General features: G+C 48.7%; 1 protein-coding gene across 4 annotated transcripts; it reads right to left on the bottom strand.

The window, feature by feature from the left end:
- Positions 1-1,770: 1,770 nt before the first annotated feature.
- SUCNR1 (succinate receptor 1) lies at positions 1,771-18,645 on the bottom strand. 4 transcript variants are annotated; one of them, XM_074878337.1, is made up of 4 exons: positions 16,098-18,645; positions 12,609-12,753; positions 6,271-12,130; positions 1,771-3,934 (listed from the first exon to the last, which is right to left on the bottom strand). In XM_074878337.1, the coding sequence occupies exon 4, from the start codon at positions 3,902-3,904 to the stop codon at positions 2,984-2,986; it is 921 nt and encodes a 306-aa protein (XP_074734438.1). In that variant the 5' UTR covers positions 3,905-3,934; positions 6,271-12,130; positions 12,609-12,753; positions 16,098-18,645; the 3' UTR covers positions 1,771-2,983. The 4 variants fall into 4 exon arrangements, with proteins under 4 accessions (XP_074734438.1, XP_074734440.1, XP_074734437.1 ...); XM_074878339.1 differs by lacking the exon at positions 16,098-18,645 and adding an exon at positions 13,200-15,104; XM_074878336.1 differs by lacking the exons at positions 6,271-12,130; positions 12,609-12,753; positions 16,098-18,645 and adding an exon at positions 6,035-6,118.
- Between the last annotated feature and the right edge of the window lie 89 nt (positions 18,646-18,734).

Here is an 18,734-nt window from a genome sequence, read left to right as displayed (position 1 = left end):
AGACGAGGAGGGTACTCTAGCCTTACCAGTAGTCATGGCTTTACTGTGCTGATCTCGGGGCTAACTCTGGGAGGGGAGTGGCTGAGGGAACTGGGGAGGTTTAGTCTGGAGAAGAGGAGGCTGAGGGGAGACCTCATGGCCCTCTACAACTGCCTGAAAGGAGGGTGCAGAGAGGGGGGATGAGTCTCTTGAACCAAGGAACAAGCGCCAGGACAAGAGGGAATGGCCTCAAGCTGTGCCAGGGCAGGGTCAGACTGGCTCTTAGGAAGGATTTCTTTGCAGAAGGGGTTGTTGGGCATTGGAATGGGCTGCCCAGGGCAGGGGGGGAGTCCCCATCCCTGGAGGGGTTGAAGAGTCGGGCTGACCCAGCGCTGAGGGATCTGGTGGAGTTGGGAACGGTCAGTGTGAGGTTCATGGTTGGACTGAAGGATCTTCAAGGGCTTTTCCACCCGAGATGATTCTGGGATTCTGTGACTGGAGGTGCCGTGAGTGATAGGCACTGCGGTTGGTTTGGCAGATGCCTACGTGAGGCATGCGTATGAAATCAGGCTAAACAGCAAGCGGGGTTGTGTTGAAAACGCAAAACTTCTTTTCACACTCTCTCTCTCAAGCCCAAGCTGGATGGCAGCAGTGAAAGAAATATAGATAGTCAGAAGTAGGAGCTGACAACCACAAATCTCTAATGCCAGAAAAAAATTAAACACAAACAGCACATCCAGGCACAGTGTACACAGCCTTTTCACCTCTACTATAGGATTATGCACATATTTAAAAAAACAAAAGCCACCAACTCCTCTTGTGCCTCACATTAGCCGATTCACAAGAAAAAGAAGCCATCTGAGCTGATACAGGAAAGCCCCAAATAGCTACAGTCTTAGAAAACAAGTATTTCTTTGAAAAGTCCTGTTCTGTTCACTGCAAAAGGCAAAGGTGAGTCTACTAAAGGTGTTTCAGCTTAATATTTATTGCTATATAGCACTTTCCCTGGAAGAAAATTCCTCTTTAACGTGTTAGACTCCAACATTAAAAAGAATATTCGACTCACTTTTGGCAAATCTGCTCTTACCTTCATTTGTACAGGGCTGAACACGTACAACATCACACCCAGCTGGATTATCACCTCTTGGTGCTGTGTACAACAGCCCTTAAAAACCAGGAGGTATTTAACAGAAAGTCAAGTGCAGCCTTATCTGTCCCAGGCCATAACATGCATGACGGATCTTTTTTCCACCACTGACAGAGTGATTTAGCGATTTACACATACAGATTTGTTACAAAGCAAACAGAGGGAAGGAAATAGGGATTTACGCACATTTTACAGCCCAAACTCTGGTTAGCACTCCCCGCACACACCTTCCCCGCCAGCATGGCCTGGATGCTGTTTCCAGCCCCCCTGAGATGTGCAGAGAACAGCAGCACGAGCATCTCTGGGGGGGACACACCAGCCCCCCACCCCCAGCAAACCTCTCAGGGAGTGCTGCTGGAGGCACTCCTGTGATGTGACAGCAAAATCCTCCCCGCAGCATCACCCTGAACTCAGGAGGATCCCTGAGCACCCAGCACATTGGGGCCACCCCGGAGGAACGCTGGCACAAGGCTTTATGCAAGATACTTGCAGGGGAAAGCAGCTACTTCATCCCTCAAATTGAGCTCAGAGAGCTGTAGGGTCTTACTGTTATAACAGGAAAAGGCCAGGTAGAGTGGCTTTACGGATGTTAAATAGCACATAAAGCAAAAGAACACAAAAGAGGCACTGCTGTTTGGTTTTAAACAGGATGCACAGTTTATTATAATGAGGCAGGTAGGTATCAGTGAAACATTTAAGCCCAGACTGCTCAGCACACCCCAGCCCTCTCCTCCTTGGCAGGTCCTTCCCCAGCTTATTGGTACAAGCTTATTGCTTCATTGATCTCTTCACCTTTTAGATTTGGAGTCAGGTCAGTCAATCGGAGAGTAAGTTCTGCTGCAGCAACAGTTCTGCAGGGATGTTTGGCAGAGCACTGGCTCCTCAATAGCTCCTGCTTCATTATTGGAACTCTTAATGAAGTTCAAGCTGTGAGGTCCAAATTCTGCTTCAAGCTATACATTCTGCTCACACTTATAGATAATTACATTAAAGGTAAGTAAATCTATACTTTGAAAAGCGACTGTGAAAATGCCAGTATGAACATGCATAGCTGTCCCAGTGATTTACGAAGGCAAATCTCAGTTAAGAACTAAAACATTAGATCTTCTTATTTTTACTTCTGCAAGCTGAATCCAGCTTTAATATCAAAGAACCTGTCTGCAGACACAGACACAGGTCTTTACTGTCTCAGTGCTCCCATGAAACGCTCATAAGACCAGCAGCCAAACGTTACAGCTTTCCGCAAAAACAGCAACCTGGCCACTGCCTCCCTTCTGCAAGACCAGCGCCGCGTTCCACCCCGGTGTTTGCATACCTGCCTTTTTGGCCACATCCGAGGTGCCAGCCCTCGCCAAATCAGCTGGAAATGCAAATTGTCCCAGTTATTTATTCTGAAAGATAAAGCCCCCAGGAGATGCGGAGTTTGCAAACACTTATGAAAAGACACCCTTGATCCCCGGACTGTGTTGAACATGTAAATTAGTGCCCCTGGCACGTTTTACCCAAGCCCAGGTCCAGTTCAGCATCAAGTTACAGCTCACAAAGAAGCTGTCTGAGAGCAGCGAATTTTCCCTCGAAGAACTACCACGATGATCCTTTATTTACAATATTAATAGGCCGTAACGTATCCTGCTATGAGGGCACAGTTTCCTGCCGTACTGCTGTGAGAGAACATCGCTTCTGGTCTGCTGGAGTCCAGTAGCAGGAGGAGGTCTCCTGTACAATAAGGTAACAAGTGCATTTAGAGGAATGCAATCAGCTCACACATATTCTATATCGCATAAATAAAGTTATCTTAAAAAAAGGCACTGTATGTGGGTGAACACATCTCCCACAGTGAGAGGTTTCCTGACTCATTCACTTGCCAGGGGTTGTCAACCTGCTCAAGAGCTGCCTTAGTTTTGCCATCAGCATCTCTCTGAAGTGGTCACCCATTAAGAAATAAAAGACAGGATTAATGGCACTATTTAAAAAGGCAATGGGTCTCGTGATGATGTAAATGGTGTTGATGATGCCCTGCGTGCACAGCGAGACGTTCAAGGCTGGTATTCGGGAAGCAAGTCGGACGTTGCGCATTATGTGATAGGGAGTAAAGAGCACCGAGAAGATGACCACTGTGAGGACCACTAACGTAAGGGGTTTTTCAAGAGTCAGGAGGGAACTGAGTTGCTCGCTCCTGTTTTTAAGAAAAACAACCATCTTCACATAGAAGCAGCACATGATCACAAGAGGGATAAGGAACCCAAAGACAGTCAGGAACATGCTGTAGATGAGGTTTTCCACAGGGTGTCCAGAGCTCGCGTAATCAAGACACTTGTAATTATTGGCAGCAGTTATAGGCTCCAGGAAATACACCAGCGGCAGCAGTTCCAGTATCACCCCGATCCATAAGGCAACAGACACAATAAGGGCCGTTTTCCTCTTCTGCAGAATATGTTCTCTGAAAGGATATTTTATGAGCATGTATCGGTCGATACTGATAACAGTGAGGAAGAGGATGCTGCTATACAGGTTTGCATGCAACAGGAATCTGTTGCTGTGGCACAAGATGCTCTCCTTTGCCCACTGATCTCTGGAGTAGCTGTTGACGAGTATTGGAAGAGTACACAGAAATAATAAATCTGATAATGATAAATTGAACAGGTAGATGTTGCCACTTTTCCACTTTTTCAGGCAGAAAATATAGCCAAAGACAACAATGGTGTTTCCAGTGAAGCCTAAAATGAACTCAAGGCTGTACATGGTGGATAGATAATACTTTTCTAGGGCTCTGTTCATCAGCAAAGAGCCGCAAGTCTCGTTCACAGCCTGGAAAGTCAAAAGGAAAAAAAAATAAACACCAAAAATTAGTAAAAGATCACTGCATGGCTATTTTTATGTTACTGCTGTAATCAGTGAATACAGCATGCTATTTCCTTACAGCTTATATGGTAAGTAGAGACTTGAACTCAAAGACTATCCCTTACGCACACAAAATTTCTACTTTCAGCTATTGACCAGAGTTATCGAGCAAGATGGAAACTTGGGTAAGCGAAAACCTGTGTGAGGAGTCTGAAGGAAAAGCATCATCTGAAGACATCTACCTCAACACGCCAGCTGCCGCTCAGCCAAGCCCACGGCGCTGCCAGAGGCCAGGAAAGTGAAACTTGACCGTCACCACTTTGTCACAGCCCTTTCTGGAAGTCAACCACCGTCCTGTTACCCAACCCCTGTCCCGTGGTGGCCTCGCTCATCTCTAAAGCAGAAGTCTGCTGGCAAGACTGATAAAGAATGAACTCATTAGCAGCAATATGGCCACGCTCTGACAGCATTACTCAGAATTAATTCAAAAGTCAGGAGAGAGAGTGTGTTTAATAAATTAATCGAAGCATTCATTATGCACTTTGTACGGTTCTGCTGGTAACTCGGTAGCAGAACAGCACGGGCAGGGCTGTGAGGATGAGGCATGTATCCTCTGCAGCACGGCAGACATGCCAGAGGACCTCGAGCCACTCCTGCAGACACGGGGCATTTCTGCTCCTGGTTTTACAAGTATCTTCTCACTTTTCTACAAATGGCCCTTTCAAGAAGGGAAAGTTCAGCTACAACTGATGAGTCCCTGTGGATAAGAAAGCAACTGTAGTCAAGAGGACAGCACAGTTAATTTCAACATAAAACTCCTTTGAAGCCAAATTCACAAACTTAAAATCACTTTTGTTACTAGCTCCCTGTGAAGCCAGAGCCCTATGTATGATTTACCTGATGGCAGCTCCTAACTGCTGCTAAGCCCCCGCCTGGGTACAACGGGGTGCCCCGAGCCCAGCCCCATGGCGCAGCTGGAGGAGAGGCCAGTCCCCGCCGGCACGATGCCGACACCAGGGTGGCCACCCAGGAGAGCTGCCGGCACCCTGCCTCCCCTCCCACACCACTGTGCCGTTTGCTGCTTGGCCCCAAAGAGTTGCAGCTTCCCGCCTGCAAGTAACACAATCTGTATTCTTCAAGGAGCAAAGCTTTCTAGGAAGCTGCGCCAAGGGTCTGTGCCTGGGGACAAGTTTTGCTTTCTAAGGGTGGGTTAAAAAGGTGCTTTCATGCTACAGGGGAAGAAAGAGAGTAGGATCTCAAGTGCTCCCTCCTGTCCCTCCCTCCTCTCCCTGCTCCAGCAAGGACACCCGTACCCACCTGCATGGGAACTGCAAGATAAAGACAGCTTTTAGCAAGAGCCTTTGGTTAAAATATTAGCAAACCAGTTAGAAATCAGGGCAAAACAAAACATCAGAGAAGTGGGATATAGGTTAAAAGTGAAATCAAGCTAAGTCTAAACTCTGGAAGAGCAGCAATGTAACAATGCCACCAAACCTGCTAAAGACAGTCTCCTCAATCATGCAATTGTTTTAAGTATTTTCAAAGTTGTTCTGGTGTCTAGAATTTGTTAATTGGTCTCTGCTCTCAAAGCACTGTATTTTACTTTAAAAGTAGACTACAAGACAGAATAAAGTACAGCATAAACAAAGCTTCATAAAGTTATATCCAGCAAATATCTACACTTAGGCTGTGTACCGCAGGAGACAAAAATTAGCTAGCCAGGAATGCTCACTGCAGTCGGGAGCAGCTCAGATGCAGCACCCAGCCTAACCCTGGCTCTTCAGGCTCTTCAGAAGAAACCCAACATTTCAGTGAATTTTTAATTCTAAAAATCACTGCTCTAACATCAGCACTTTAAATAGAAATGATAATTTGAGAATTACTGTATTGACGGATGCGTTGATTTAGATAGTTGTTAGGAAAAGATTGATTAATCACTTTTAAAGTAAGCAGCCAGGGTAAAGCAGTTAAAGGGTTCGTTCAGAGCGGGTCTCGCTAGAGGAATAGCAGAGTCTTTGCGAGAAGTGTCAGGCAGAGAGCCGGCTGCTGGCACCGGGACGCCCTTACCATCCCCTCAGTGCTCCTGCACCATCCCTCAGCGAGGCCGTCCGGATCCCTGGAGCGCAGCACCGCAGCACCGGCTGGCCTCGTTTACATACGATTCAATCATTAATGAGTCAGGGCAAGGGAGCGATTTGTTTGGCCGAGGGGCATACGGGGGCAGATTTCGTGGGAGGAAGGCGCTGCAAAGCGCGTGCTGAGCCAAGGAGACACGCAAACACACACTTCCCCTTTGCAGAGACCTGTTTGGAAACCTCCGGGGAGGCTGCAGCTCTGCTCCGCGCCGCTGGGCTCCGGGAAAGGGTTTCCTGTGAAACGCTCCTGCCCGGGCGACGTGCAGCTCTCAGGGCGAGGCCCGGGGACTGGGGACGCCCAGCTCCCACCCAGCACCGAGCACGGTGCTCCCATCACTGCCGCGGTGTCGTGGAGGCGTGAGGAGGAAGAGGGCACTGCTCTTCATCCCACGGGCTGAGCGATGCCCAGAGGTGCCGGGAGGGCAAAGCCTGGCAGCTTGTGTCCTGCCTACACCCAGTCGTCGTCAACCGTGGAAGAGCCTCTCCTCTGACACCAGAGATCACCACGACAGAGGCAGCAGCTCGGTGATATCTGTAGTCAGCAAACCCATTAAAACAACATATTTGCATTATATTAAAGCAGAGCGCTAAAGAAGAGCACTTAGTTTTCACATAGTAATTTTAACTCTTCAAAGTGTGCTGATTTATTCATCATTGCTATGTAATATTACCATGTTTTTAACCTTGAGAATTAAATGCTGCTAATGCAAAACGCCTCTGCTCTACTGCAACTAATGCACCTGAACCAGTTGATATCAGCACATTTCTTGGTTTCAAGCAATACAGTGACATTTTTACCTGTGAACTACTGTCTTCCACTGCTCAGAAATCCCAGGGCCTAGGTTTCAATTCCCTGGGGCAGGGCACACCCAGCCTGGGTGTCCTGGCTCAAAGCACGAATCGTTGCACCAGAAAGGGAGGCTGCTGCCATTTTCTTGCGTAAAAGCGAGCAGGAGAGCAATCTCAGGGGCGTCTGGGCTGAGCACGGCTGGTGGCTGACCCACACGAGATGTTCCCCGGCTGGGATTTCCGCTGCTCCCGGGCAGGTTGGGATCCAGCAGAGATTTTGAGGCAATCCTGCACTGTTCAGTGTCGGTTTTCGTATGCTTCCATTGAACTTCCAGTGCTGCACATAAGCACAGAGTGAGGGTTCAAACCAATAAGCTGCTGCTGCATGACCTGTCGATACACATTAATGACCAACTACGAAGGGATCAGTCTTTCTTTCCTGGCTCATGTCAGAAGTGGAGCTCTTTCCAGTCTGCTACAGAAAAACATTTCACTCTGTACACAGGCTGCAGGGCTGCATTTACAGTTGCTAGGCCTACTTTGAGGCAAAATAACACCCCAGCATCTGGGGGGCTTATTAATCACCCCTTCAGTAAACAAGCCCAAACCACTTTATTCACCCGTTAAAGGCAGCTTGGCAACACCAAACCAGCTGCTGCTGCACCCCGAGCAGCTGCCCCGCATTTGCAACACGCACCCGTGTACTGACGTCCGACCGCTTCATCCCATCCCAGCAAAAACGGGACATTCATGTGGTGTTCAGGTTGCACACGACATCTGGAACGCACAGGGGGTGCTGGCGCTGCTGTGAGCTGGGCGAGGGACGGCTTTGTCCCTCACATGGGACAAACTGAAGCTAGGCTCCCATGTTTTAAGTGTAGCTAAAAAAAGTATTTAAGTGCATTTAAAAAAGCCCCCGGGGGTTGCAGCAGAAGCCCGGGTGACAGCAGGTGACAACAGCGGCGCCATGCCTCACTGGCCAGGGCAGTCCCTTCGCTGGGGAAGGTCATGCCCAGGAGAAAGGGAGGTTCCAGCTGCGGGCAGAGCATTGCTGGGGGGTATCGCCAGGACTGGGGGGACCGCTCAAGTCTCAGGGTTGTGGAATTCCCAGGCTCATCCCTGCTCCTGCCGGCCCAGGTCTCATCGCGACCAGCCCAGGATCGGGGCTTCTCCATGCTGCCACAGAGAGCTTTTCAGAGGAAAGCTTTGAGGTTGTCTGCAAAACCAGCCACCACACAGCTAAATAAAATTACTTTTGAAAGCAATTTCCTTCCTTTTCAGAAAGAAATACGAAGAGCTGGGAAGATAAGGCTCACTTCTTTCCTCCTCTCCATGTACCCAAGAGCCCTGCGGTGCTGACAGAGCTCCCGTACCTGGCAAGGGAGTGCTCAGAAGAAAAACCTGATGCTCCAGACATTTTGAAAAACTGCAAGAAGAAAGAGAAGCACCAGTGAAATCCTGAGCTCTGTGAATTCCCACTATGAGATTAAAAAGAAAAGGTCCCCAAGCCCATGCTCAGTCCGTTCCTCTGGCTGCAAGAGAAAACCCAAGCTGGGGGCCAAGGGCAGAACCTCCAGCCACGCTCTGGGCCAGGACTGCAGCTAAATCACAGGCAGTTATTTATTATTTTTAATAAACATAAACACGGGGCACAACACAAACTTCTATACATCAACATTCACTGTGGAAATCCAGAAAGGAAATTAAATTATTATTAGCATTTATCTGGGAACACGTGCCTCACCCCTGCCCGTGGTGTGGCAGTTTGGACAAGCCGAGCTCACTTTAACGTGGCTGTGTAGGACGGGTGCTTTTGGAAAACACTGTTTAGAATTAGCTATATTGTTCATGCCAAATACATTTGTCAGAAATGAAAATTGCTGGAAATTGTAAGTTTAGCAAATACAGTTACATCTCCTAAATTTAAGCCAGAATTTGTATGCCTCATTTTTAAAGCATCAGTAAAAAGAGAAAGAAGCTACAGGTCATATGCTGATGGCTGCAGGAAAACTAAAATGAACTTGAAAAAAGCTAAATAAACTAAACTGCTAAATGACACATTAGCTTTCGGTCCCTGAAATTTTGGAAATAATCAGCACCTGCCAGCCCTAGCAGCTAAACTGAACAAGATGGGGAACATCGACTACAGGAATAAATAGTGGTTTCTGTTATGCTCAAAATAAGTCTTCTAGCTCTGCATATCTTTTGCCCCAGCTACCAGAGGGATTTAATTTCCTTTACTATGGTCAGCAGTAACATGGCCTGAGCTTTAACAGGACGATGGTCTCCATCTGTTTACAGTGGGGACACAGCTATCAACGAATGCAGAGCTGTATGGAAACTGCCACAGCAGCTACGTCATTTCTGCATCAGTATCTTGATACGTGCCATAAAAAATGCAAAATGGAATAGAATGGGCACTGATAACAAAGAACCCATCACAAGTGAGTCACCGTACATGACTGAGGATGGAAGAAGCTTATGGAGGATGAAGTGCTGTGAAACAACCCAATACTATGTGCAGAAAGCTCACAGTAAATGGATGACTCAGAGGAGACTTCTTTAAATGGCCAAGTAAAGCACTAAAAGGTAACACATTACATTAACCCATCCTTTTAGAGTGCTACCTTATACCTGTAAGGAAAAGTATTACCTTAACTGATCTTGAATTTCCACATCTTTCATACAACTGTCTTACAAAACCAGGATTTTTTTCAAGGAGACCTGGTAGGTTATGCCAAGGCATGACGCTTGAAGCCCTGGATGAAGGTGATCTAGTGGTCATGATAAATCCAGATTTCCAAAAGGCCTTTGCTGAAGTCCCACCCACACCACACGTTTGTGAAGAAATCCATTTTCTCTGTGGGTTTCTCTAGGTGAATCCTGGAAATCCCTGTGGGTACCAGTTCCACCCTCCCAACCTGCTCCTGTGGGCACAGCCCAACTGTTTTCTGCTACAGAAATTCTGGATTTTCCTTCTCTGGCATGAATTGCTGTCACAGGGCAGGAAGGAGCCAGGCTGGCACCAGGGCGTGGGAGAGACCAGCGCTCGGCAGGCGGGCTGGCAACCAGAGCCCAGCCCTGGCTTCGTTCAGCGAAAGAGATTCACACCCAGTTTCTCTGTCAAATGAGTCAAAACTACGCTTTTATAATTAGCACAAAGTTTACCGTAATATTCTTCACTTACTGTATCTGAATATTATGATTAGATGTGACAAGACGAAATTATAGATCACTAATAAATCACGCTTTTCATGAGCAACTGCCAGACTGTATCTAAGGGAGCACCAGCCTCACGCCTTGTCCTGACTTGCCCGCGGACCGCGAGGAGCCAGCAGCAGCAGCACGAGGGCAGGTCAGGCTCTCGCAACGACTGTCTGCACAACGGGTGCTCCCCAGTTATACTCCTAGGAAATGCTGATCCCACTACAGGGTCAGAGACAAATGCTCTTCTACGAAATATAATGATCAGAATTCTTCCTAAACCTTTAGATTTGTTTTGGGTTTTTTTGTTTTGGGGCAGGTTTTTTTTACATAATTTCTAGTACTTTCTAGGTATATCATGAATGTTCATTCAGGACAAACTAGAAGCCTTCAACGCAATCAGCTGAAGTTAGTATTATGCTAAAGTAGATCTTATACAGTTTAATGATAATTAAAGACTTTTTTGATACCTATAATACTGAAAAAAAAAAATCAAATATTGGCTCAGAGGATGGTGAGCAGGGAGCAAAGTGTTTTCTCGACAGTTTTTCCCCTCTGGCTCCATCTCTTCTACTGACTCATTGTTCAAGATGGATGTTCAGAGCTCTTCAAAATATCGTGGACAACCCCTACATTAAGCCTCAGCAGAACAAAGGTGCTGTGGGACCAGAGGGTCTCCCCCGCTCTCAGCCCCCAGGGATACCCACACCACGTGCCAGGGCAGCTGCAGCTCCTGGGCACACACTGCTGGGAAACAACCACCCCCCAGAATCCTTCACCCTCAGAATACTCCACACCCATCAGCCCTGTGTGAGGTCATTTTCCAAATACCTACGTCCTTGGTGGGTCATTTATTTAGAAACGGATTTGAAAGCAACTGCTGGTCTTTTCCTACCTACCAGGCTTTAGGCAAGCACAGCTCCCCGCTGCCGGCTGGGGTAGGTTCTGATTCTGTTAAAAACAACCACCGCGTGCAAACAACCAATCACAGCATCCAATAAAACCAGTGTCTATGGTGAAAATAGTGTGGCACGGCCAGAATACCAGGTGTGTGTGCTGGGCCTTTTCAGAGCACCTGAAGAGACCTGTGTTTGCCTGATAAGGTTTCCAGCACAGGTAATAAGGAAACTTTAATTACACAATGTTGACACAAGTCACAAACCTCTAAACACTCATGCAGCTAGTGTGTTTTTCCACTCTGCCACTGAAAGGCAGAGGGATTTATTTTTCAAAACAAACTGTGCTTGAGAAAGGTGGTGTTCTGCCTGGCAGCAGCTCACAGCACCACGCTGCACCCCAGGGGGTTGATTTGGGAAGCCCATCGCTCTCCAGACCTGCTGACAGTACCTTCTGCTGCCCAGAGGGGTTTAAATAGTGTTTTGAGGAACACAAGGCACCTCATCTAGAGCTGTGTTGAAAGAACAACTTCATACAAATTGCAAAGTCAGTACTCAGGGATTTACATTTACAAGGCTAATCCTCCAGAACAGATGTGGGTCCAGAAGTGAGGAGAGAGACAGTTCTGGGGTGGGGGCACAGGAGGAGTGGGAAGCCCAAGCGCTCCAGGGGTGCAGTGAAAGCCCATCAAGGCCGGGAGCAGCAGGACATGGCCTTGGCCACTGTGCACAATTTGCTGATCCGGGGTACACACCCCCATAGTGACTTTGCAGGAGGGAAATTCATCCCATACCTGGGAACCCTCATTCCTACAGCACCCCAACAACGCTCTTGTATTGCAGTCAACTGCTCTTTCAAGGAACATCATCCGTACCAACCCTTCTACTGAGAAAGAACCCAATGCAGCCACCATCCATCCGAAAGTCATTACAGAACCTCCCCCCGCTGCTCTGGCCGCAGTCTGTGGTGTTTCTCGGGCAGGCTGTTGAAATGGCACCGCCAGATTTCATCCTGCAGCTCCTGGCAATTTGAAGCAAGCGTGCAAAAGCTGGGCCTTCGACTGGGAGACAAGGGCAGGCTCCGGCTGTGAATTAATGCCGTGCTGTTAAATTCATTGGGCTCTTTAGCATCCTGTGGGCTTTAAAGAAGAAATGCGACTGGAGTCAGGCACGTTTGTTGTCATTAAATACCCATTAGTCAATTTATATTAGACTCAGGCTTATTAAACGAGTCATGCATATTTAACAGCTTATTATGATGTATTTGCATTTGACTGATGGGAATGAGTCATTAAGGCTGACCTTGAGCAGGATGTGGTGCCCTTCCTGCAGAGCCCTTCAAACAGGGGATGTTTATTCCCACTTGGGATTCATCCCCATGAGCAAAATGGAACATGGGAATATTCTTTTAGGTTATAAATTATTACTAGGGGAAATTAATTAAATACCTTGCCCTGACTGCCATGAGCCAGCAGAAGAGAACTTTGCCGTGACAACTGCAGTGCCCACAGGCGAGCAGCACAGGCTGATGCCATACCCCAGCCCATTACTGTGAAGGTGAAAGCCCAGTGCTGTTTCTGCCCTGGGCACAAAGAAGGGACAGAATTAAACACTTACTTTTGTTTGTCTGTGGAGTGTTTATATTAGCCCAGCAGTACCTGGTTTCCCTGTTCGCCAGAATAAGTGTGACTCGTTCCTCCTTTGCTTCGGTCCCTGAGCCAAAGTCGATGTGTTTGGACCCAGATGCTTGTCTGGCAGCTTCCTGACAGAAAAACACACCTGAGCATTTCTGTGCTTTCCCCGATGAAGGGGCCACAGCAGCTCCCGCCCTGGCTGTCCCATTAATTAGGGGACGTTTGTAGGGCGCTCCAGATACCTCAGATGCTAAAAGCAGCCCACATCCCAGCGATCTCACTTTACCCCGGGGTTGCTGTTCTCCTGCAGGCATGTGGCACCAGGACCCCAGCTCCAGGCTGAGCCTTGCTGGTGCCCCACAGTAAAATCCCCCACTCAGCTGAACGCTGTGGGACAAGTGGGCACCGAGGGGCCGTCACCCCCGCAAGCACGCACCGCGCCGCTGCACGGCCACCGCCCTCTGACTGCAGGTTTGGACAGACCCATGGAAGCCCCCAACTGCCCCAAAGTTTGGGGTGAAGCTTTCCTGGCTCGATTCCTTCTGCTGAGCTAGCATAAAATAAAGCTTCCAACCTCCGACACGTCCCGCGATTCGGCTGTGAGCCTCCAGCTCTAACACGGGTGCTGCCCTGCTGAAGGAAAGCAGCGATTCAGGCACCTCCCAGGCAGAGCTGGCTTATAAACATAATTCAAACCCCATTTTGTTTGGCTCGAATGCAGTTTACTGCAAATGCCAGATCTCCTGGAATAATGACACCTGAATCTGGTGAGGAAAAACTAAGTGGAGACAGGTGGGGAGGGCAGGATGCCTCCTTGGCGCAGTGTTGTGACCATTGGCCGTACCCCCAAGGGCTCCACCAAGGAAGGCTGCAAGCCCCACAGCTTTGCCACCCCCATCCACTCCCCCAGCGGGCAGCACCAGGCTGGCACAGCTCTTCTTGCTCAGCACCAGCCCCAGCACGGCCAGGCTCCAGCATGCCAAACCCACAGCCCCAGCGGCACCCAGGGCCTCCACCAGCGTTAAGCTTTTGCTAAAGAAACAAAAAATTAAGGTATTTTAAGGTGTTGAATGTTCAAAATTAAATAAATCCGGTATTATAGCAGGAGAGGCCGCCTGCCCCGCCACGGGCAGCTCCTACCACCACAATCAGTCACTCAGGTGTGGTGCCCGGCCTTTAGCTGCAGTCATGCCTGAGCACCATCAGCTTCCCCCAGCAGGGTGGTGTGTCCACACAGCATTCACCAAACTCCGTGACTTTCTCCATAGTGCAGCATATTTACATAATAAGAGCTTATAGAGATATATAAAATAGCTGAACAATCAACCAGGAGGATTATACTGCATGGACCTTTTGCAGCCATTTCTCTAAACCAGAAGTTAGATATTTTATTTTTTTTTTCCCATCGCTGCCTTGAAGAGGCAATGGGTGACTCTCTCCAGCTCCTAAAATCAGAATGATTCAGGATGTCAGAGAGTAAATGCCAGGCTTAGGAAGTTAGAAAACCCACAGCACCCCCGTGACTAGAACCCGATGGAGGAAAGGGGGTTGTGCTCGGAGGGGGGAGATGGGCTGAGCATCTCCGGGCTGACGGTGCTCACCCCCCCCCCCCCCAGCAGCACTGCACTGGGCAGGAGACCTGGCTGTTATGAGCTGCTGTGCACAAACAAGCAGCACATCTAAAGGGCAGATAAAGCCCAGCTGAATCCACTCCCACCCGTGTCTCTCCTGCCCGCAATTCTGCTTTTATGAGGGCAGCGCCTGAGCAAGCCCTCAGTGTGGCAGCTGGACAGGGGTGTTTGCGTAAGAGGCCTCCATAATGCACATCTCAGACAATCGCTCCCCTCAGCGCTTTGCCATCTGTTATTCAGGATTGTACTAATTATATGCAGGGCCTGAAAATGAGGAAAGACATAAAATTGCTTCAATTCAATTAATTTTTTTTCCTAGGAGGAATCTTCATTAATAATGTATGTTCCAAGAAGTCCAACATGCAGATTTTTTCTGCTCCCCCAAAGCTATAAAGCCCTTTTTTTAACCTCCACCTCCCAAGAGGAGGAAGAGGCGGAAGGGGCCTTTGCAGCTCCTGGCTGCTGCACAGAAACATCACCCTGGGGACTTCCTCCTCCTGCTTGCAGACCACCAGCCCAGCCCTGGGGCCAGGCAGGAGGGTGGCAGGTGAGACCCAGCATGGGCTCTGCCACCCCAAGCCCTCCAGATTGCCAGGGCTCCCCCCACACAGCTGCAGGTGTGCAGACAGCTCTGGTGTTTCTCTAAAGTACAACATGCATCTTACTGAAAATGTGAAATTCTGTTGGATTTATACAAAGCAACATACATAAACTATATATCATACACTTATAAATGCATTTTTTTATAAAATACCAGTGGCATCTCAGTGTAATTAGGGCTTGGTGAATAAATCCAGTAGACAAGTTAAGCACAAGGTCATGACACACATCAGTGAAGTCTGAATACCACCATGATTATTCTTAAATGGGAAAAATAAATGTGTGCTAAAAATACCTTTTTTCCTTCCTTCCCCTTTATTGTGATGTACTTTAAGGTTAGCAAATATCAACCTTATTAATATCTGGGATATAATAGTTATTCTAGCTTTTCTCTAAAGACAAGGCCGATAAATCAGCTAATATTTAAGCATTACAGAAGCTGCTTTAAAAGTTCCCACGTGGCTGATAAATAATACCAGCTTCTCGTTTACCAGCTTTTAAATATCTTGTTCATTCAGTCACCTGCTGTTGCACTCAAGGATAAAGAGGGGCTGGATAAATGGAGCGTTTCTCCTTACACGCTGCAGTAAAGCTTCAAAGACCCAGTGATAGAGCAATAAAGCCATAAACCCCCCAAAACACCCTGCCCGGCTACTCAAGCAGGTGAGTTAGTGCGGCAGGGCTGGGCACGGGGCTCTGCAAAAGTAATCCCAGGGTAGATGCGTGCTCTTCACAGGTAATTAATAACTAACAGGTAATTAATAACTAACTTCCTCAGCACTTTCTAGCCGCAATTAGTGGATTTATATAAACCAAGCCCAACAGCTGAGGCTGAACGAAGTAAAATGCAGTTTGTTGGGTTTTTTTGTTGTTGTTGTTTCAGCTTTGCTGAGGGTGGGACAGCCAGGGCGCTGCCAGGAGAGCCGAGCCGTGGCAGGGGCCCCCACGCCACTCCCCCCACCCCCAGTACCTCTGCCAGCGCGACTGAGCAAGGCGCAAATACTTCAAAGACGTTTCAAAAAATCTCTTGGAGCTGTTAAAATATTCTTAACGTCATTTCAGTGGGTTTAGATTTTTGTTCCAGTTTAATATCTGTATGAATATTGTGTAGATTAATTTCATTTCTGAGCACAGTTTTCTAAACCTTGATTATTTTGAGGCCAGAGACTTAGCAAAACTCCGTCGCACAAGCTGGCATCTATAACTACGTCATGCTCCGGTAGCTCATCCCTAAGGAATACCTGGATTAAAGGGTCCGTCGGTGCCAGAACAGCCGGGTGTCCCGCACAGGGTGCTTGGGGTCAGACAACGCCGGGCAGCCCCGCGCTCTCCTGGCTGGTGACACAGATTGAAGCTGTGCTGTCCTCTGCTGGGAGCGCTCGGCCCCGGGCTCCTGCACAACCTTCCTGGGAAAAAACAAACCAAAATAAACCAGCTCTACAGGTCGGCCTCTCGAGAGAGCCCCTGAAACTGCTTCTGTGAAGCGGTTAATGGAAATACCGAATATGCTGAGCAGCACCAATGCGACTGGGCCTTAAATTGAACTTGCGAGCAGGGAACAATTTAATCAACAATTCTAAAAATACTAGAAAACCAAAACTACTTGCCAAGTTTTGTTTTTTGGGGGTGTCTTGTTGTTGTTTTTTAAACCAGTATAGTACTTCAGCAAAAAGTTAAGGACTCTTAAACTGATAGTGGGGGAAACCCTAACTGAAGAGGATGTTTTATTTCCTCTTGCGTTCACCTGCAAGTGTGAATTAATTTCATCCTCTTGGCATACGCCTACCCCTGCATCATGTTTTAGGCAGGTGCTGGGGAAGTGGAGAGTCCCAGGCTTGGGCCTCTTCAGAGGGTTTGACCTCTGTGACGGGAGCGGGTGAGAAACGGAGGAGCCGGTGGCAAGAGGCCGATGCTGCACCCAAGCACACACCGGCGGGGCGAGACCCGGCACCAGGGGGAGGTTGGGCCCAAGGGGCTGAGCTGCAGCAGGGCAGAGCTCCTGCAAGTCCTCCCCAGCCAGGCGGCTGCTGGCTAAGCCACACCATAACCAGGGCAAGGCTGAGCTTTGTTTTTTTACTATCAAACACCAGATTTGATTTTGGTTTCCGGTGGGAGGCAGAACACCCTTGGGGTGTGTTTTACTGTTTTCTGCTCTGGATAAATGAGTTGCTCACTGCAGCTTCAGCCTCTCCTGCCAGAGACACTGACATTGCAGTTTTCACTGTCTCATTTCGTGCCTCACCAACCACTTCTAACTCAAAAAGTCTATTTTAGGAACCTAATCAAAAGCACATACAGTCCAATCAATCATGGATCCATATTTAGGTGCTGGTGGTTAAAAGACATTTGCTTCTTGTTCCAAGCAGAGTCCTATAAAAACATGCAGAGGGAGGTCGGTAATACTGTTGGAATTTTGCTTAGAACATAAATTTTTCTACTACTTTAGAGGTATAAAGCTTTTCTAAAGGCAAGAAAGATCATTGCTAGAGGTGTCTTTCAGCTCTGTTCCTCTCACTGCCAGCACCTTCACTGCTTTATCTCTTTGATGGGTCAGATTCTCCACTAATTTAGGCATTTGCCCTTAAGGCATGGTTTCATCACCTCCCCAGGCTTGCTTCTTGGCCACCGACCATCTGGCCTTCCCTGCCAAGCCCTTCCTAATGCCTTTCACGAGAAGAACCAGAGGGAATGCCGGGACCCATGCCCCAAGCCCTCCACGGGCTTTGCCAGGAGTCACGCACACACACTGGGCGACCCCTGCCATGGGGAAGTGCAAGGAGGACACACAGCCCTGCTCAGGGTGCAAAGGCTGGGGGAGCAGCACCCTCCTGACAGACCCCCTGCTGCTCTTACAGTGTCGGGTGCTCCCCGTGTCCCCGCTGTAGCCACGACAGAGGAAACACCGCCTTGGCAGCAGCGGGGACAAGGAGGGTGTCCCAGGTCGGTCCCACTGGTCTGGCACAAGTTCTGCCACCTCTCACAGCAGCGCAACCCCAGCCTGGAGCATCTCCCGCTCCGACACAACCAGAACAACTCTCCTCTCCAGATGCGCTCTCAAGCAAGTCCTCCATTTATATGGAGGAAAGAATAAGGCAGCCTGTAGGACTCCAAAAGGATCACTGACAGCAACTAAAGGCCACCCCAGTAGCCTTGGAAACACCCTACCCGGGGAATATTCTTGTGGGTGTGACCCTAATACTCTCTAGAAAGTCAGACCAAAGGTGTTACTGAGACAAAACCCCCAACCCCTGCTTCCTCAGGAATGCTAAGCTGCTGTTAATTCGTTCCAAATGAGGGAGAAATAAAACCCCGTTTGAGATGTCTGCTGGCAGCAGAGGGGAGCCCAGTGCCGGAGGTGAGAGCGGGACCCACCGGCAGCATTATGGAGAGAAATAACTTCCCAAATATGCTGGGAGCTCGCACGAGCCCCGCGGACGTGGGGGCACGCAAACCCATCGTGCTGCTGCGCAGGGGGGTTATACAAGATGCTTTTTAGCCCCAGGGTACGTGTGGCACCTGGCGCGCTGGCAGCGGGGCACTCGCCGGTTCGAGGCCGGGCTCAGCAGCAGAGGAAGGGAACGTGCCTGCGGCAACACCCAGCCCGGTTTCCTGACCCTGTCTCCCGAGGCTCAGCTCCCCGCTGGTCTCCAGCCCAGGCACAAGCTTCAGCATCTGTAACTGGTAAAAGACACCTACTCAACCACTTCTGTTTCTCTCAACCACCACAGACAAGCAGCATTACTGACTATTCACATCAACAGTAAAGCAGAAGTAAAGCAACATCTCCCTGGGCTGGGTCCCTGCTCTTTGCAATAGCTGCTGCAATAGCACCTTGTTACTCCTCTCCGATAAATGGGATGCGTGAGTGACAAAAAGTA

This window comes from Strix uralensis, chromosome 9 (genome assembly GCF_047716275.1).
Source record: "Strix uralensis isolate ZFMK-TIS-50842 chromosome 9, bStrUra1, whole genome shotgun sequence".
NCBI classification, from domain to species: Eukaryota; Metazoa; Chordata; class Aves; order Strigiformes; family Strigidae; genus Strix; species Strix uralensis.
This window is presented reverse-complemented; position numbering and strand designations above follow the sequence as displayed.